General features: G+C 43.9%; 1 protein-coding gene across 1 annotated transcript in view; it reads right to left on the bottom strand.

Moving 5' to 3' along the window:
* The window catches only part of uchl3 (ubiquitin carboxyl-terminal esterase L3 (ubiquitin thiolesterase)), a 33,245-nt gene extending 22,221 nt beyond the window's left edge, over positions 1 to 11,024 (bottom strand). Inside the window, exons 1-2 of the mRNA XM_078402295.1 lie at positions 10,872 to 11,024; positions 285 to 441 (exon numbers count right to left, since the gene is read on the bottom strand). Of these exons, the coding sequence (XP_078258421.1) occupies positions 285 to 441; positions 10,872 to 10,997 (283 nt within the window). The 5' untranslated portion in view covers positions 10,998 to 11,024. The remainder of the gene's footprint in view (positions 1 to 284; positions 442 to 10,871) is intronic.
* Positions 11,025 to 21,506: the final 10,482 nt, after the last annotated feature.

Below are 21,506 nucleotides of genomic sequence, written 5' to 3'. Positions count from 1 at the left end.
AAAAGAAAAATTAAATGGCTCAGTTTCTTTTATTATCGACTGAATTGCCAGACGACTTTGTTCCTGTTATGATTTTGTTTCAATGCATGGGTGCTTTCTTTGTACTTAATTACTTTCCCCGTTTTTTTCAGTCCTTTTCTAATTTTTGGTTATTAAAATTTGTGTTCATAGGGGCAGTGTCAAGAACATATGCAAAAAGGAGGAAAAATTAGTTTGACATTCCCACGGCAGTTAAGGCTTGCATCATTTCAACCCCAATGTAGCTTTTACTCACAAAGACTCACCAAATTCCAATTTATCCTGATTGTTCGCAACTGCATGTATTAGCCCAATAGTCCCACAGGCATTACGGATGGATTGTTTCATGAAATAAACACGTGGGTTGACTTTTTGCCCTTCAGCTTTTATTTTTGCTTCCTCTTGTTGTTTGTAGATTTCATACTGGAGAGAGAAAAGAACCATGAACCAACAGTTTCTAAAACGTGAGCTTCCATTTGCAAATCGAATAAAAATGTTGAAGGCAAACACAAAATGCTGGAGTAACTCAGCAGGACAGGCAGCATCTCTGGAGAGATGAAACGGGTGACATTATGGGTCGAGACCCTTCTGGAAAGGGAAACAGGAGAAATAGACGATGATGTAGAGAGATATAGAACAAAATAGACCAAGTGGACCGTTGGGCCCAAACCTCTCCTGCATTGGTGCAGCACCCTCCTCTCCCCCTCTCCTCTCCCCCCCCCCTTCCTCCACTCCCTCTCCTCTCTTTCCCCCCTCTCCTCCCCCCTTCCCCCCCACTCCATTCCCCTCAACCCCCCTTATCCTCCCTCCTCCCCCCTCCCCCACCAAGAGACAGGTGGCCGAGCCCTGCTCCTACTCGAGATCACCAGGTCCCAACTGCGCAGGTGCGGACGTGTTTGTTCAGCGCTTGCGCGGATGCGGCGGCCATCTTACGCAAGTACCAGATCAACGGGTCCCCAACTACGCATGGGCGTTTTTTTAAACTTTAAAATGTGAATAACTTAAAAAATATAACACCGATTTCAATGAACCTTCTTCCATTAGCACCAAAGGGACGACGGTGAGCCTTAAAATTGTCGCGCTATCATGTACCGTTTTGGCTGTAGTTCAGGTACAAACAAACAAACTAGAGTTTTAGTATATAGATGAATGAAAGATATGCAAAAAAGTAATGAGGAGAAAGGAAAAGCTGTTTGCTAGGCGAGAACAAGAAACTGGTGCGACTAGGGTGGTGGAGGGATGGAGAGAGTGAGTACAGGGGTTACTTGAAGGTAGAGAAATCAATATTCATATTGGGTTGCAAGCTGCCCAAGCAAAATGTGAGATGCTGTTCCTCCAATTTTCGTTTAGCCTCACTCTGACAATGGAGGAGACCTAGGACAGAAAGGTCAATGTGGGAATGGGAAGGGGAATGAAAATGTTTGCCAATCGGAAGATTAAGTAGGTCCAGGTGGACTGAGCGAAGGTGTTCAGCGAAACGATCGCCCAGTCTACGTTTAGACTCAATGCTGACTTCTATTTGCCTCTTGGATTCCTTTAACTTTGGTCGGCAGAAGGCAATGTTCTGTCTTACGCATTCACATTGGGATGTGCCTACTACAACCAAAGATATTACATAAGAAAAGCACCAGGTAATGAGATGATCCGATCCAAGCAAAGTCTCAGATCCTCTATAGGTTTCACTTTGTCCATTATCTCAGATAAACTTATCGTCATATATCCCAAGGAGCAATAAAATTCCTTGCTCACATGAAGTAAACAGTATTCATGGCAATGACAAATAGACAATAGACCATAGGTGCAGGAGTAGGCCATTCGGCCCTTCGAGCCAGCACCACCATTCAATGTGATCATGGCTGATTATTCTCAATTAGTACCCCATTCCTGCCTTCTCCCCATACCCCCTGACTCCACTGTCCTTAAGAGCTCTATCTAGCTCTCTCTTGAATGCATTAAGAGAATTGGCCTCCACTGCCTTCTGAGGCAGAGAATTCCACAGATTTACAACTCTCTGACTGAAAAAGTTTTTCCTCATCTCCGATCTAAATGGTCTACCCCTTATTCTTAAACTGTGGCCCCTGGTTCTGGACTCCCCCAACATTGGGAACATGTTTCCTGCCTCTAACGTGTCCAACCCCTTAATAATCCTATGTTTCGATAAGATCCTCTCCATGAAACAATAAATACGACGAAAAGTGCAAAATAGCTGAACGGTGTAAAGATTGTAGTGTAAAAAATACTAAAGTGCAATAACAGAATGCGATAGAGTAACGCGGCAACACCTCTGTGAAGAGGCTGTGAAAGAGGTGATTGATTCAGAAGGCTGCTATCAGTGGGGAAGAGGCTTTTCTTGCGTCTGGATCTCTGGGCTTTCAAGTAACTATATGTACTTCCAGAAGGTAGAAGGGAGTAAAGGAAATGGCCAGGGAAGTAGGCATCTTTCACAATGCTAATGACGTACATTTTAAAGTACCATTAGCATTGTAAGGTCTGAAATGTGGCACCCAATGGGTGTCAGGGGTTTTGGGGAGAAGGCAGGAGATTGGGGTTAGGAAGGAGAGTGAGATCAGGCATGATTGAATGGCGGAGTAAGCTTGATGGGCCAAATGGCCTCATTCTGCTCTTGTCACTTATGAACTTATGACCAACCTGTGCAAAGCAAACTCCCAGTAACAGCAAATGACGATATCCAGATAATCTGTTTTAGACAGTGTTGTCCAAGTGGTTAATGCTACTCAGGACATCAGGGAGAATTTGCCTGCTTTTTTTAAAGGGCAGATTTGATGTTGTGGTAAATTATAGATTAATTAAGAGTTGGAGGAGATCTACAGTTACTTTGATTTGCAAGTGCCTCCATATTTAGCTATCTTCCATTGCACTTCTCACTCACACAACTTGTTCCCACGGTTAATATTCTAAACAATAAATTCCTGTTGCCTTAAGCATAATAAAGGCTGAATGCAGAAATGTCAACATTGCAGAGCTCATGTTCCCACTTGCATTCAACTAGAACCGGAGGAATATTTACACAACATTCTGGTTCTTTTACAAATACTAGATTGAGTATCTTGCAGCATGACAACATCTCAAACGCTGAGGAAGGGTCTGAAGAAAGGTCCTGATCTGAAACTTCACTGATCCATTTTCTCCTGAGATGATGTCTGACCCGTTGAATTACTCCAGGCACTTTGTGTCTTTTTAAAAAATCTCAAATGCTTCACGGACAAAACATGATACCAAGATTTATTTCTGCAGATAACTAAATTCTGAGTCAAATTCAGAATCAAAAGAGAGAGAGATGATGGTTAAGAGGTCCAGTAAAGGGACTCTAAGTCAACCTACAAATTAATCTTTGTCTCATATGCTCATCATTACCGTTCAGCGTTGCATATTTAATGGCAGCAGACCTAGCCAGATAAAAAAATAGTAAACTTTATAATTTTGTTCACAATTCTTCCGAGTACAGAAGAATTTTAAAAAAACTGTTTTCGGCAAGTGGTGAATCCCTAACTGCTCTCCAGAAGGGTGTGGTAAGATACTCTTTTCAACTGGTGCTACCTTTCTGGATGAAGGTGCACCCAAGTTGGTGTTGCAGGATTTAGCCAGTAATGATGAAGGACCAGCATTATGTTTCCTGATCATTGTGGACGCGATTTGGAGGAAAAACTGAAGGAGATGGTTTTTCCATGTGCCTGCTGCCCTCATCTTCAGCTTTGTGGGAGAGGTTACTGGCCTGAAAGCTGTTATGGAGTGTCCTAAATATTGTTTTGGACTATTCTTTGCAAGTAATGCAATGCATCTTGAGACTGGCACAAACTGCAACCACAGTGCGTCAGAATCATCGAGGGTGCTCAATGAGGAAATATCAGGCATATTTGTCCTGGACAGAATTGGGCTTCAAGTGTTGTTGGAACTGCACTCACCCAGGCAAGTACAGAATGTTCCAACGCTCTCCTAACTTGTGCCTTGTAGGTAGCAGACAGGCTTTGAGGTGTTGGGAGTTACGTTATTCATCAGATACTCAACCTTTGACCTGATCTTGTTGCCACCATATTTATGAGGTGTATAAAATAATAAGAATAGATAGGTGGGTGAATGCACATTCTTTTATCCAGGGAAGGAGAATCAAGAATCAGGGATTATATGTTTAAGTGAGAGGGACAATATTTATTAGGAACCGGAGGGGCAATTCCTTCACTCAGAGGGTGGTGGGTATATGGATAGAGCTGACACAGAAGGTAGTTGAAGCAGGTACTATAACAGCATTTAAAAGACACTTGGACAGGTACATGGATAGGAAAGATTTAGAGGGATATGGGCCAAGTGCAGGCAAATGGTACTAGTTTTGATGGATCATCTTTGTCAGCATGGATGAGTTGGGCCAATGAGTCTGTTTCCGTGTTGCATGACTCTACGACAGGTCCCATCGTCTTCTGATCAGTGACGTTCTCAAAGATGTTAATAATCGGGGATTCTATAGTGTAACTGAACCAACTCTCTCAAGATGATTCTAGTAATTTTTACCCGGGACTGTAAGTGGGGCAAGTGTAACCCTACATTTCAACATGGATGTGTTGTATGCAAATCTGACTCGGATCTGATTCGCTAAAGCAGCAACCTGGCACCTGTAGTCAGACAAAAGCTGGATTGCTGATCTGAACCATTTCCAAGCTGTGCTCTACCATCAAACAGTGTGTGGCCCAAACCCAGATCCTCACTATCACCTTAACCGGATGGTATCCAACCTGCCCAAATGAATCTAAATGGTCCATCTGTCCGTGTGGTTGAGCCAAAGGTAGGGGTGAGAAACACATCTGTTCTCACAGCTATCTTTTAAGGTAGGAAAGACATATAGTATAAGACAATAACTGCAGATGCTGGTACAAATCGAAGGTATTTATTCACAAAATGCTGGAGTAACTCAGCAGGTCAGGCAGCATCTCAGGAGAGAAGGAATGGGTGACGTTTTGGGTCGAGACTGATGTCAGGGGGCGGGACAAAGGAAGGATGTAGGTGGAGACAGGAAGATAGAGGGAGATCTGGGAAGGGGGAGGGGAAGAGAGGGACAGAGGAACTATCTAAAGTGGGAGAAGCCGATGTTCATACCACTGGGCTGCAAGCTGCCCAGGCGAAATATGAGGTGCTGTTCCTCCAATTTCCGGTGGGCCTCACTATGGCACTGGAGGAGGCCCATGACAGAAAGGTCAGACTGGGAATGGGAGGGGTTGAAGTGCTCGGCCACCGGGAGACCAGTTTGGACAACACGGACCGAGCGCAGGTGTTGAGCGAAGTGATCGCCGAGCCTGCGCTTGGTTTCACCGATGTAAATAAGTTGACATCTGGAGCAGCAGATGCAATAGATGAGGTTGGAGGAGGTGCAGGTGAACCTCTGTCTCACCTGGAAAGACTGTTTGGGTCCTTGGATGGAGTTGAGGGGGGAGGTAAAGGGACAGGTGTTGCATCTTGTGCGGTTGCAGGGGAAAGTGCCCGGGGATGGGGTGGTTTGGGTAGGAAGGGACGAGTGGACCAGGGAGTTACGGAGGGAACAGTCTCTGCGGAACGCAGAGGGGAGGGGATGGGAAGATATGGCCAGTGGTGGAGTCCCGTTGTAGGTGACGGAAATGTTGGCGGATGATTTGTTGGATCTGCTGGCTGGTGGGGTGGAAGGTGAGAACGAGGGGATTCTGTCCTTATTGCGAGTGGGGGGAGGGGGAGCAAGAGCGGAGCTGTGGGATGTAGAAGAGACCCTAGTGAGAGCCTCATCTATAATGGAAGAGGGGAAGCCCCGTTTCCTGAAGAATGAGGACATCTCTGACGCCCTAGTGTAGTTGGAAGTTCATTCCATACACTAATGGTCATTTGAAATGTCAACTTTGAAAGAAAGTTAAATGGTTGGTTTAAACCAATTTTATCAGATTAAATTTCAAAACTAGCTTAACTATAAAATGACAAAAAATATACTGTGAATCATCTAATACTTAATACAGGCAAATCAGGGGTGCGCTTTGAAGAAGAAAAGAACAAAGGGAAAATTGTCACAAAGTTTGTTCACTTTGTTCAGTACAATATATACATTGTGTATCAGTCTGATGGCTCTAATACCTGAGGTAGAGCGGTTGAAGAGAAAAAAAAAGTTGAGACAGGTTAAAATATGTAGACAGTTTCATCATTTAAACCGTCTGGGAATGGCAAGTTCCAGATGTGTTGAAAAGCCAAGTTGTTTTCCCATGTAGAATGCAGAGCCAGACAGACTCTCAACAAATCACCTAGTCCAAGGACATCAACAAGACTTAAAATGCACACGTGCACACAAATCAAAGACCTCCCAACCCCATAATCTTCCTATAGTTTCACAAACATCAGTGATAGATACTCAATGTTCCAAAAACATTCTGTCTTTGACACAGCATATAAACATGACAGACTAATTTCTTTTCTTAAACTTACAATTTAAACAACAGAGTACAAGAGCTTGTGACCTGTCTTTGCATTTAAAGAGACTTCAAACAAGTTCACACAACCCAACACTTAACATTTTCAAAACAGATTGAAGCCTCATTCTTTCCCCCATTTATAATTATTGAGATTTGTTAACTGTTTTTAAAGTTCCACTTTGCTTTCCCCCCACCTTTTCAAGAATTTCATTCTTCCAGAACTTCCATTCATGAAACATCTTTAATGTATCAAAGTATTTTATCAAATTCAATAAAATGGTACCAGGCCCCTTAATGAGACACTAAGTCGACGACTTAAAGTTTGGCCAAGGATATTGTTTTATCAACAGGATCTTACTGAAGAGGCAAAGAGGTGGAGTGTTAACAAAGACAATTCCAGAGATCAGTGCCCCAGCTACAGTAGGCAATAGAACTAATTTGGAGACTATTAAATGCAGGGCAGAATTAGTAGAGTGCACGAGTATTGAAGGTGGGATTGGGTCAATGGGCCAAGAAAGCAAGGGGTAGAACTGTGGTGCAGCTGTAGAGCTGTTGCCTTACAGCACTAGAGAGCCGGGTTCAATCCTGACAACAGGTGCTGTCTTTGCCGAGTTGATACATTCTCCCTGTGACCACCCGAGTTTTCTCCCGATGCTCTGGTTTCCTCCCACATTCCTGAGACGTGCAGGTTTGTAAGTTAATTGGCTTCTGTAACCTGTCCCTAGAGTACGCAGGATGCAAACGTGTCCAGGTAACTAGACTAGAATTGGTGTACCGGTAATTGATGGTCGGCATCGACTCGATGGGCCAACAGAAAACATGAGAGAATCAGGGTAATTTTACGTTGTGCACAGGGACTTGTGCAGAACTGGCCATCAATCGGTCTGGTTCACATTTCTAGCTCCACCATTCTCCTACCAGACTGCTCAGAAGATGGACTGGATAACGGATGAAGTGGGTTGGGGGAGAGAGAAGGAGGAGATTGCAAAGAAGGCAATCTCCCCTTGCACCATATCCTACAATGGAAGCAAGAGAAACATTGTAATCTGCCTTAAGGGCCTATCCCAGTTACGCGATTTTTAAGGCGACTGCCGGCGACTTTCAAAGTCGTAGCAGATTGCCAAAATTTTCTTTTACCCTATGACAATGACCACGACAAGGCCGAGTCAGGTCGATAAAAGTTACTTTTTTTGTGAAACTAGCACCTGGCTAAGAGATTACACCGTCTTCGGAAACATCGCAAAATTCCCACGCTTACCTGACTGTCAAACTGTCGTCTCCAATCTACCTGTCAAATGTCCTGACGGTAAATAAATTGGTTAAACAACACTATCTTCTGGTATCTTCAAATGCCATTTCTTAATTTAATATTATGTGCTTCTACATGCATCTGCGACAACCTAGCAAACCTGGGGACAGCATGGGACAGCGCCCACAATAAGCTACGATACCTGGCTACAAGCCAGCTGTCGCCGAGAAAATTCTATCTGGAAAATGTTTCCGCGACGCGCCGAGTTCCGCTACGATTCATTGAAGACTCCTCACGATCATGCCCGCGACACCCCGGCGAACGTTCGGCGACAGCCTAGTCGCCGGCAGTCGCCTTAAAATCGCCTAAGTGGGACAGGCTCTTTACTCAAATGTAGTACCTTCTCCTAATGTCCAGAAATAACACAGTAAGTGCTGTATTCATGCATCACAAATAGGTCAGTGTTGATGTTTAATTTGTGTTCGGTGATATTAACCAGAGCAATTATGGTGCTCTGCAATGGGTTACACAGAGATCCTTCTTTAGAGTGTTGTCCATTAAACCATCACCATCCATCCAAAAACATAGGTTGGATCAAGCCTGACAAGGCCCGCATCTCAAGCCTACCCTCCATCAGGGCTGCACTAACCTTTTGTGACTCCACACATCCAATTAACCTGCAGATTACAAGACTGTAGTCACCTCACCAGCAATTAGGCAACAGGAACGGGAATCACGAGGCCCTACCCCTGACCACACGAAAACTCCTTTGCACCGTCAAAGGCCTACTTCACTCTTTCAAAACATCTCAAATAATTTAGTTCAGTTTAGATACAGCGCGGAAACAGGCTCTTCAGCCCATCGAGTCCGCGCCGGCCAGCGATCCCCACATATTAACACTATTCTACATACACTAGGGACAATTTACATTTTTATACAAAGCCAATTAACCTACAAACCTGTACGACTTGAGTGTGGGAGGAAACCAAAGAACTTGGAGAAAACCCACGCAGTCACGAGGAGAACGTACAAGCTCCTTACAGACTGCACACGTAGTCGAGATCGAACCTGGGTCTCTGACGCTGAAAGCGCTGTAAGGCAGCAACTCTACCGCTGCGCCACTGTGCCATCTAATCAGAGACATTTAAAAACTATTGAAATATACACCGATGAGCCAAAACATTATGACCACTAACAGGTGCAGTGAATAACATTGATTATCTTGTTACAATGGCACCTGTCAAGGGGTGGGATATATTAGGCAACAAGTGAACAGTCAGTTCTTGAAGTTATTGTGTCGGATGCGGGGAAAATGGGCAGGAATAAAGACCTGAGCGACTTTGACAATGGCCAAATTGTTATGGCCAGACGACTGGGTCAGAGCATCTCTGAAACGGCAAGGCTTGTGGGGTGCTCCCGGTCAGTAGTGGTGAGTACCTACTGACAGTGGTCCGAGGAGGGACAAACCACAAACCGGCGACAGGGTGTTGGGCGCCCAAGGCTCATTGATGCACGAGGGCAACGAAGGTTATCCTGTCTGGTCCGAACCGACAGAAGATCTACTGTGGGACAAGATTCAATGGTGGTCACGGGAGGAATGTGTCACAATACACAGTGCATCGCACCCTGCTGCGTATGGGGCTGTGTAGCCGCAGATCGGTCAGAGTGGCCATGATGACCCCTGTCCACCGTCAAAAGTGCTTACATTGGGCACGCGAGCGTCGGAACTGGACCTTGGAGCAGTGGAAGAAGGTTGCCTGGTCCGATGAGTCCCGTTTTCTTTTAGATCACGTGGATGGCCGTGTATGTGCGCGCCGTTTACCTGGGGATGTGATGGCACCAGGATGCACTGTGGGAAGATGACAAGCCGGTGGAGGGAGTGTGATGCTCTGGGCAATGTTCTGCTGGGAAACCTGGGTCCGGCCATTCATGTGGACGTCAATTTGACACAAGTCACCTACCTAAACATCGTTGCAGACCAGGTACACCCCTTCATGGCAATGCTATTCCCTGATGGCAGTTGCCTCTATCAACAGGATAATGCTCCCTGCCACACTGCACACATTGTTCGGGAATGGTTTGAGGAACATGATGAAGCGTTCGCGGTGTGTTGCCCTGGCCTCCAAATTCTCCAGATCTCAATCCGTTTGAGCATCTGTGGGATGTGCTGGATCGACAAGTCCGATCCACGGCAGCTCCACCTCGCAACTTACAGGACTTGAAGGGTCTACTGCTAATGTTTTGGTGCCAGATGCCACAGGACACCTTCAGGGGTCTTGTAGAGTCCATGCCTCAGTTGGTCGGTGCTGTTTTGGCGGCACACAGAGATCCAACAGCATATCAGGCAGGTGGTCATAATGTTTTGGCTCATCAGTGTATAGACATATTAAATGAAACTTAAGAACATTTTTAACATTACATCTTGTAAATAAAATAGTTGAAGAAATGAATCACTTAATGCTTTTCAATCCAGGTTGGTGCTTCCATTTAAATAAACGGGACCATGCTATATAAAGCGGTGGCTAGATATGAATGCATCTGGTCTCTTGTCTCAGCCCCTGGATTCAACATTGAGTCAGATGTGCTGGCATCTAACCACCAGCACATCTTTGTCTGCTCATTGCGGCACAGAAGTCAGAGGAGCTAGGGAAATACTGACCTGCAAAGGGCTATTGTCATCCAAACTGAGAGCAAAAGGCAAGTTTTTGGCCTCATATTTCAACTCTGACCGCTACCGACATGCAAGAAACCTGAAGTGTATGAGTCAGGAAAACAGTGCATCTGACTCTTAAATTTCAGAATCTGCCTAATCCCAATTTAATCCTCAGTATTTTGCTGACCTTCTATACAAAATTCACACTGATTACAGAGCAGAAGACAAAACAACAATCAGGAGAAACAAGTATGGAATAACAAGTATGGAATATTCACATCTGCATGATTGAAGGAATATGTAATACAGGAAGAAGGGTCTCGACCCGAAACATCACCCATTCCTTCTCTCCTGAGATGCTGCCTGACCTGCTGAGTTACTCCAGCATTTTGTGAATAAATACCTTCGATTTGTACCAGCATCTGCAGTTATCTTCTCGTAATACAGGAATGTGTCTCAGTTCGAAAGCCCCACATTTTTGATTGGTAAACTTACCATTTTATTTTCTAAAACATACCTTTTCTGTCACTGGGAAGAGCAGGAGAATTGCGCAGATAGGTCTTGGCACCAGGCTGAGAATTTCTAGATCCATTCCCAAGACGTCACCAAACTCCCAGCTGGGATGCAATCCGAGCTGCTGCATGAACTGGTGGGAAAATACCACGGGTGAAATCTTCCTTCCACATTCATCAAACACACAGTTAAAGGGACTGGGCAGAAACAAGGCTGCATAGCTGACACACAAAGGAAGATGATTTTTAAATCGAGCATCTTCAAGGATGCAAGGATGTGAGAAACAGGTGCAGAAATGGGCTATCTAGTCGCTTGAACCCAATTCACCATTTGGCACAGTCAAGTTTGATCATCTACCTCAATATTATTTTCTTGGTCTGTCCTGCAATTATCCATAAGTGAAACAATTTCTCCACTCAGCCAGGAATATATTAAACCACCACAAAATTCTTTGGACAACTAAGAATTGTTTTGATATTATAAATCATACATAGCCACATGCATATCTCAAGATTAAAGTGTAGTAATAACCTCAGTCATGGTGGAAATATGGCAACCAATTTGGCTGCAGCAAAGACCCACTAACCAAAACGTTATAACCCCACTATTGGTCAAGGTGATACAAACCTGCATGTCTTTGGAGTATGGGAGGAAACTGGAGTAGCCGGAGAAATCCCATGCAGTCACAGGGAGAACATCCAAACTCCGACAGACAGACAGGGTGGCACGGTGGTTTAGTTTAGTTAAGAGATACAGTGCGGAAACAGGCCCTTCGGCGCATCGAGTCCACCCCAAGAAGTGATCTCCACACATTAGCACTATCCTACATACACCAGGGACAATTTACACATACACCAAGCCAATTAACCTACGTACCTGTATGTCTCTGGGAGAAACCGAAGATCTCGGAGAAAACCCACGTGGTCTCGGGGAGAATGTACAAACTCCATATAGACAGCACTGGTAGTCAGGATCAAACCCGGGTCTCTGGCGCTGTAAGGCAGCAACTCAGTTTTTTGTGCATTTCCGACTTACGAAAAGATCAAGTTATGGATGGTTCAGGGATGGAAACATCATAACTAGGGACATAGGAACATAGAAAAAAGGTGCAGGAGTTGGCCATTTGGCCCTTCGAGCCAGCACCGCCATTCAATACGATCATGGTTGATCATCCAAAATCAGTAACCCGTTCCTGCTTTTTTCCCCATATCATCATATCATATATATACAGCCAGAAACAGGCCTTTTCGGCCCTCCAAGTCCGTGCCGCCCAGCGATCCCCGTACATTAACACTATCCTACACCCACTAGGGACAATTTTTTTTACATTTACCCAGCCAATTAACCTACATACCTGTACGTCTTTGGAGTGTGGGAGGAAACCGAAGATCTCGGAGAAAACCCACGCAGGTCATGGGGAGAACGTACAAACTCCTTACAGTGCAGCACCCGTAGTCAGGATCGAACCTGAGTCTCCGGCGCTGCATTCGCTGTAAAGCAGCAACTCTACCGCTGCGCTACCGTGCCGCCCTTGATTCCCTTGATTCTGTTAGCCCCAAGAGCTAAATCTAGCTCTCCCTTGAAAACATCCAGTGAACTGCCTTCTATCTTGGGAAAAGGCAGGAAAATGGTATTGATGTAGGAGGTCAGTGTTGACCTCAGGGTGGGAGCTGCTTTACGTCCTCCTCGTCCACCCTGGGTAGTTGTACGGAACTGGCAAAATTTGCAGCAAAGCGTCAACTATGGTACTCTGAAGCACCAATTGCCACTTTTGATTGTTGTAGTTGACATCCAACGAAAGAAAGAAGTGTTGACCGCGCAGAACATTGGATCGAGACTAAATGGCTTATTCCTGCTCCTATTTCACATATCCTTTTGTCTTTCATTTCCAGCCATGAAAATGCTCCAACCATGCGTCTGGTCATCTGCTCCACCATTTACCAGAATGCTATTTCCTGCGAGAATTTGTCAAATTCTGTTGACGCTCCACTGAAGCACCTTGGAGAGATTTTCAATGCATTACGTGCTTCACACACGCAATTTCGTACTGGTGAGCTTTCCCTACATCTACAAATTTCTGGCTCAAACAGGAGTCACTCACCCAAGAAAGGATAAGTAACAAGTTTTTGGGTTTTTTAAAAGGCCAAAAAGTTGGCATTTTATCCAAATTTCTGAATCTGTTACTGACCATCACCTACCTTTCAATTTCCAACTGGTGTTCAAACAGAATAAAAGGTCAACTCTGACCTGATTCTAAGAAGGTTTTATACATTGGATGCCAAGAGGCCACTTGCTCAGGCTGCATCGACCAGAGCAGGGAGTGGGACACTAGGGGGCAGAGTCTCCATACAGTAACATGTCAAATATTTGCTATCCAGCTCAAGTCATAGAGTGATAAAGTGTGGAAATAGGCCCTTCGGCCCAACTTGCCCACATCGACCGGCCAACATGTCCCAGCTACACTAGTCCCACTTGCCTGCGCTTGGTCCACATCCCTCCAAAGTTGTCCTATCCATGTACATGTCTAATTGTTTCTTAAACGTTGGGATAGTCCCAGTCTCAAGTATCTCCTCTGGCAGCTTGTTCCATACACCCACCACCCTTTGTGTGAAAAAGTTACCCCACAGATTCCTATTAAATCTTTTCCACTTCACCTTGAACAGATGTCCTCTGGTCCTCAATTCCCCTACCCTGGGCAAGAGATTCTGTGCATCTGTTTGGATATGATGAAGATCGGTACAAAAAGCTGGAGTAACTCAGCGAGTCTCGACCCGAAATGACAGCTGTTCCTTTTCTCCAGAGATGCTGCCTGACCCGCTGAGTTACTCCAACATTTTGTGTCTGCCTTTAGTGTAAATCAGCATCTGCAGTTCCTTCCTGCACATTTTTGGATATTCCGTTGGTTCAGCAACTGACTCAGTGAACACTTGCCTTAAACTCACCAGGTTCTGTTTTACACACTCCCAGGAAACTTACCAGAGCCTATTTTCCAGCGCTCCCTTGAAACTTCCCATGGTCACTGGAAAATGTGATGCTCTACTATGTAAAATTTAACAAAAAAGTGAATTAAAAGCCTATTGGAGTGTTCATTTTAACCTGGACAATCTGCTAATGCAGCACTAATGCCGGAGTGATGGAGATTTACTGTGTGAAAGGGTCAGCTACTTAGAACCAATGTAAAGAGAACAATAGTTTACTCGAGGGATTTACATTTTTGGAATTCCCTATCCTATCGGACTGTAGATACCGTCCCAATCCATTCAAGGCCAAAATGAAGAGACTTTTGGAGATGGGGCAAGAAAAATATCAAGCAACACAGGAACTTGGATACAGGGACTTGGATTTGAGGCTCTGATCTATCAACTGGTGCAGAAAGGTCAAGGGGGCATTGGCCTACCATCTCTTCCATTTTGTACGTTCGACAATCACTCAACACTGTCGGGTGAAATGAATACTTAAGGTTAAAGTACCCTTGTTTAAACATCCCTATCTTTTAGAATAACTGTCATATGTTCGAGGTTGTGGCAAAATCCTCTTCTGTTGTTATTCCTAGATGACATGAAATGATAGGTTAACACTGCCACCTTGTGTTTGTTAATGAAACAACTATGCTGCCGACGATTAATGCCAAATGATGCATTCCACAACTCTACTCCCGAAGCTGTGCAGGAAACAACTGCAGAGCTGGTTTAAATCGAAGGTAGACACAAAATGCTGGAATAACTCAGCGGGACAGGCAGCCTCTCTGGAGAGAAGGAATGGGTGACCCTTCTCGACCCAAAACGTCATCCATTCCTTCAATCCAGGGATACTGCCTGTCCCGCTGAGTTACTCCAGCATTTTGTGTCTATTAAAGATCTACTCTCAAAACTCCTTTAAAGGCCAAAGCACCACTTTAGCTAGAAAATGGTGCAGACCAGAATTATTGGTGAGCTGATTGCAAACCAAGAAGTCGTCAAACCCAGCAGTGTGTGGGATAATGCTGGAAACACCCAAAAGGTCAGGGAGCAGCGGGGTGAGAAAGAGCTAATATCCCAGGTCAAAGCTGGACAATGGTAAGGTGGGCCTAAACTTGACTGTCAGACAGAAAGAAAGAAAATTATTAAGGGATTGGACACGCTAGATGCAGGAAACATGTTCCCGATGTTGGGGGAGTCCAGAACCAGGGCCCACAGTTTAAGAAGTAGCGATAGGCCATTTAGAACTGAGATGAGGAAAAACTTTTTCACACAGAGTTGTGAATTTGTGGAATTCTCTGCCACACAAAGCAGTGGAGGCCGATTCACTGGATGCATTCAAAAGAGAATTAGATAGCGCTCTCAGGGCTAGCGGAATCAAAGGATATGGGGAGAAGGCAGGAAACGGGTACTGATTGTGGATAATCAGCCATGATCACATTGAATGGCTGTCCTGGCTCGAAGGGCCGAATGGCCTACTCCTGCACCTCTTCTCTATGTATCTATAAAGCTGAGGGATCGAGAATAAATGCAAGTGAACCACCAGACATATCTTCCCTCTCCTCCCTTTCAGCCTCCTGAAGAAATCATTTCCTTTGTTGTTTTTCCATCTCTACCCAACTCTCTTCTCCTGGCGTTTTCCCATGCAATAGCTCTGTGACTCGAACAGGAGATGTAACCTCTGTCCCTTCACCTCATCCCTTTTCTACATCTAGGGATCCAGATATTCTTTCCAGATGATCCAGCATTTCACTAGGACTTCTCCTGTCCAGTGTATGGTGCTTGGTGTTCGCAAAGTGGTCGCCTCTACAAACCAAAGAATGGACGATCGCTTGGTAGTGTTCAGTCCATAGGGGCAACCTTGAGCTGACAGTTGCCTGTCACATTAATTTGCTAACTCTCTCTGATCAGCTATCTGTAGCCTGTTGCACTATTCCAATGATGGCAAAGGTTTTCCACCTGGGCTTATTGTGACCATCAGGTCGTTATACAAGTCAACAACATCAGATAACTTGCTGCAAGCTTATCCATCTCCAGTACATGCTCAGCTTTCCTCGCTCTACAGACATTGCCTAATCTGCTGGGCATTTGCAGCTTTCTCATGACTTGCTGCAGCTGCTCTGACCTGCATTTCACCTGCAGCTGCTCTGACCTGCATTCATCTCTCTCCCCATCTCTCTCCCCATCTCTCTCCCCATCTCTCTCCCATCTTCTCTCCCCATCTCTCTCCCCATCTCTCTCCCATCTCTCTCCCCATCTCTCTCCCCATCTCTCTCCCCATCTCCTCTCTTCTCTCTCTCTCTCTCTCTCTCTCTCTCTCTCTCTCTCTCTCTCTCTCTCTCTCTCTCTCTCTCTCTCTCTCTCTCTCTCTCTCTCTCTCTCTCTCTCTCTCTCTCTCTCCTCTCTCTCTCTCTCTCTCTCTCTCTCTCTCTCTCTCTCTCTCTCTCTCTCTCTCTCTCTCTCTCTCTCTCTCTCTCTCTCTCTCTCTCTCTCTCTCTCTCTCTCTCTCTCTCTCTCTCTCTCTCTCTCTCTCTCTCTCTCTCTCTCTCTCTCTCTCTCTCTCTCTCTCTCTCTCTCTCTCTCTCTCTCTCTCTCTCTCTCTCTCTCCTCTCTCTCTCTCTCTCTCTCTCTCTCTCTCTCTCTCTCTCTTCTCTCTCTCTCTCTCTCTCTCTCTCTCTCTCTCTCTACTCTCTCTCTCTCTCTCTCTCTCTCTCTCTCTCTTCCCCACCGTCCTCTGCAACCTGTATTTCACTTTCTTGTTTGCTGAAGGATCTCTTTCTCTCTCCATAGACGCCACTAGACCTGATAAGCTTTTCAATACTTTCCGTTTTTATTTCAGATTTCCTGCATCTACATTTAAAAAAAATATTCATCAGTGTATGAAATGACTAATTACTATAACATCTATGACTGGTGGCATTCAATTTCCACATACATAACCAACTCAAAGAAGACATCTGTACCAGACATTGGTGAGACCACCTTATGCGTATTGTGTACAGCTCTGACTGCCTAGCTATAGGAAAGATGTCATTAAACTGAAAAGTGTACAAAAACGATCCACGAGGATGGTTACCGGGACTTGGTTTGAGTTATAAAGGAGAGGCTGAGGCTTTTTCCCTGGACCATAGAAGGCCAAAGGATGACCTGAGAGAGGCAATATAAATGAATGAGGGGCATGGATAAGGTGAATCACCACAGTATTTTCCCCAGGATAGAGTCTAAAATTAAAGAGCATAGATTAAGGTGGAGGGGAAAGATTTGAAGGAGACCTGAGGAGCAACCTTTTCACACAGAAGGTTGTGGGTATGCGGAAATAGCTGCTAGAGGTACTGGTTGAGGTAGGTAGAATTACAACATTTAAAATACATAAGGACAGGTATATGGATAGGAAGTATATGGAACAAACACAGGCAAATGAGACTAGCTCAGGTAGGCAAATTAGTCATGTATGAGTTGGCCTGAAGGGTTTGTTTATGAGCTGTACAACTCGATGACTCTCTAAGACAGCTAGTTTAAAGTCTCAAAATTATTTTATTCAACCTGGAATATAGAGTTCAAAATATCCAAGGGCTCTTAATGAAATTTCAGACTGGAAAGGGACAAGATGCCTAAACATGTTGACTCTTGCATACTGACTCAGTGAGGTCTACTATCTTGCACTCTTATTCTTAATATGATTGAAGAGTAAAGAGTGAAGAAGATGAGACTTTTTGCCTTCCGTCACAGTGAGGAATGTGGGGAATCTGCTGTGCCTTGTTGCTTTTTTTATATGGCTGCATGGTAAATTGAGTGTCACTACCCTTAATTGGTACACGTGACAATAAAACACCCTTTGAACCCTTTGATTGTGCCTAATGTATAGTAGGATTGTCACTGAACTGTATTCAAAAACAAAAATCACTACTTAGCTACATGTGACAATATAAGTACCATTGAACCATTTCCATAACATAATATACACAGCAAAACACACTACAGCACCTTCATTGGAGTATAATTAAACAGGATCTGAGATAGAGTTCCACATGGTGAGTTTTGGACAAAGAGGCCATACCTTGGTTAAGGCATTAAGGAATGAATTGAAATGATATGTGAATCTTAGGGAAGGAATTCCAGGGTTTGTGCTCTTGGGAGCTCAAGGAAGTGCAGCTATCAGAGGAAGTGATTAAATTCAATAATAATCGGGAGTCCAGAATTCAAAAACACATAACTCTGATGGCTACATATCTATTGGAAGTTACAGAGGTATTAATTTCTATTTCTTCTGATTGAAAAAGGTTGGCAGTAAGTTTTAACAAAGCAATTATTCAAAAAGTTTGCCAACTAAGTTCATATCCTGACTGTCCCTTTAGCCAGCAGTAAAATTTTGAACATCAAAATCAAGTTTAAAACAAACTCAGAGAATTGAATCATCATCTCAATGACCACAGCCAAAACTCCTCCTCTCCTGAGATGCTGCCTGATCCGCCTAGTTACCCCAGCATTTTGTGTCCACAGCCAAAAGTGAAATCAATTTAATTGTATTCTTACAGAGTGGATTTCAGTGTGTGTGTGTGTGTGTGTGTGTGTGTATTAATAAATCTATTTTATTTAAACTACAAAACAAGATAGGAATTTGCTGAGTAGTAAACGTAAAAGGCAGTTGATCTACACACATGTGGAACACTGACTCTTGGCCCAATGTGTTGTGTCTGCAGGAATGTGCAGATTTTGTTTTAAACAATCTAGTCGGATCCTTGGTGCTCAAGGGAATTCATAACAGGTTAAGATTCCCATTCCTTTCTGCAATTAGCTGGGATACCATCCAAGTCTTCTGGTTTGACTTTAGGGATATTTTTGACATTTCTTCTCCACACCCTAACTATTGCATTACTTCTGACTTGCACTTCTAAAGTGCATCTGTTTATTAAGAAATGAATTACAAAACTGAGACAGAGACAATTAAGGTGTTCGCTGGAGAATTTTCTTACATGGCATTGGAAGAGTGAGGGTGTTTCTGCATTGTAGGCAGTTGGTATTCTAATGAAAGTGTTTCGAGACTACTCTCTTCAGGATATGGAGGGGGAAAGCGGGAATGTTTTTGAATTTGAATTTGTTTATTAAAACGTGGGCATTGACTGCTGGCTTGCTGTTGATTCCCATATATCAAGGATGAGTAAGAACAACCTAGGAATCTGTTATAAATATGCGTGGAAAGGGAGAGATTAGTTTTGAAAAAGTTGTTTAAATCAATTAAAAAGCCGATGCCATTTTATACAGGATATATGGGTAGAATTAATTCTACCCATTTACCCAATCCAACTGTACAACTTCTGTCAAGGGGTAGACTGACTCTCCTTCTCTCTCCCTCCCCACCCTCTCCCCAATCTTTGCACATCCCAAATCCTGGACTTTCCACTCATCATGTATCTTGTTGTGTTTCATGACTGTTGGCAGACCAATTTCCTTCCTGGGATAAATAAAGTTCTATTGTATTGTATCGTATTATCACTGCTCGCTTTCTGTACTGATCATCTTAGTGGGAGAAAGTCTACAATGGTTCACATGAACCTCATATTTCGCATGGTATGAATATTGATTTCTCTAACTTCAAGTAACCCTTGGGTTCCCCTTTCTCTCTGTCCCTCCCCCTCCCTAGTCGTCGTACTAGTTTCACATGTCTTCTCTCCAAAGATGCTGCCTGTCCTGCTGAGTTACTCCAGCATTTTGTGACTACCTTCGATTTAAACCAGCATCTGCAGTTCTTTCCTACACGTACTAGTTTCACTGTATGTATCACTCGTTATCACAGCCAACTATGAGCCATTGTGTGCTCTGCCTTTCCATGATTATCTTTGCTAGCTTCAATTTGTCCTTTGCATACCTTTCATTCATTGTTCTGTACCTTTTCATGTCTCGTTTCCCTCTCCCCTGACTCAGTCTGAAGAAGGGTTTCAACTCAAACGTCACCTATTCCTTTTCTTCATAGATGCTGCCTGACCTGCTGAATTTACTCCAGCTTTTTGTGTCTATCTTTGGTGTAAACCAGCATCTGCAGTTGCTTCCTGCAAACTTAAAAACACTAGTTGGTCTGGTTGGAGTAAACATTAATCTAAATCTGTATATTGTGCTGCAACCCTTTAGTCATTCGAAGCAACACTGTCATTCTTATACGTAATTCCAACACAGAACTATAAACAGTGTTTATAGCAAACTAACAGAGGAGAGATAAAGGATTCTCATTCACATCTTAGTATGGTCTTTGAGAAGAAGTTATTTATAAGGCTTTAAAATAAATCGGCACTCAGCTAGACTTTCCTGTGATTGGCAACAATGAATCTTTGGTCTTTGCAACAATCAAATTCATTGTCTTAATGACATGGCTAAGATAGTTATCCAAATCATAATCAATCAAGTATCAATAACAGCACGTGCAAAAAAAAAAAAAAATCACCCTTTGGTTAAGAATGTCCACTAACTACAGAGCTGGATTTTTTTTTGTTGCACATCATAGGAGCAAATCCAAGAGCCATAAAGTTACCCTTCTCCCAGAGTAACAGTGAGGTTATTGTAGATAAATTGTGTTATCTAAAGTGCATATGAAGAAAGATTAAGCCATATAATTGTCATAAAAATGTGGCACTTTTTCCACAATTACATTATCAAACACCAAGCGATTAAATACCACCTTGGATTATGTCATTCCTAGATGATAAGTGCGATGCAGCTCTTCCTATTTTTTTACAATAATAGGTGCAGGAGTAGGTCATTCTGCCCTTCATGCCAGCACCACCATTCAATGTGATCATGGCTGATCATTCTCAATCAGTACCCCGTTCCTGCCTTCTCCCCATAACCCCTGACTCCGCTATCCTTAAGAGCGCTATCTATCTCTCTCTCGAATGCATTCAGAATTGGCCTCCACTGCCTTCTGAGGCAGTGAATTCAACAGATTTACAACTCTCTGACTGAAAATGTTTTTCCTCATCTCCGTTCTAAATGGCCTACCCCTTATTCTTAAACTGTGGCCCCTGGTTCTGGACTCCCCCAACATTGGGAACACGTTTCCTGCCTCTAACGTGTCCAATCCCTTAATAATCTTATATGTTTCGATAAGATCCCCTCTCATCCTTCCAAATTCCAGTGTATACAAGCCTAGCCGCTCCAGTCTTTCAACATATGACAGTCCCGCCATTCCGGGAATTAACCTAGTAAACCTACCCTGCACGCCCTCAATAGCAAGAATATCCTTCCTCAAATTTGGAGACCAAAACTGCACACAGTACTCCAGGTTTCACTAGGACCCTATACAACTGCAGAAGGACCTCTTTGCTCCTATACTCAACTCCTCTTGTTATGGAGGCCAACATTCCATTGGCCTTCTTCACTGCCTGCTGTACCTGCATGCTTCCTTTCAGTGACTGATGCACTAGGACACCCAGATCTCGTTGTACGTCCCCTTTTCCTAACTTGACACCATTCAAATAATAATCTGCCTTCTTATTCTTACCACCAAAGTGGATAACCTCACACTTATCCACATTAAACTGCATCTGCCATGCATCCGCCCACTCACACAACCTGTCCAAGTCACCCTGCAACCTCATAGCATCTTCCTCACAGCTCACATTACCACCCAGCTTTGTATCATCTGCAAATTTGCTAATGGTACTTTTAATCCCTTCATCCAAGTCATTAAT

Source organism: Rhinoraja longicauda, chromosome 7 (genome assembly GCF_053455715.1).
Source record: "Rhinoraja longicauda isolate Sanriku21f chromosome 7, sRhiLon1.1, whole genome shotgun sequence".
NCBI classification, from domain to species: domain Eukaryota; kingdom Metazoa; phylum Chordata; class Chondrichthyes; order Rajiformes; family Arhynchobatidae; genus Rhinoraja; species Rhinoraja longicauda.
This window is presented reverse-complemented; position numbering and strand designations above follow the sequence as displayed.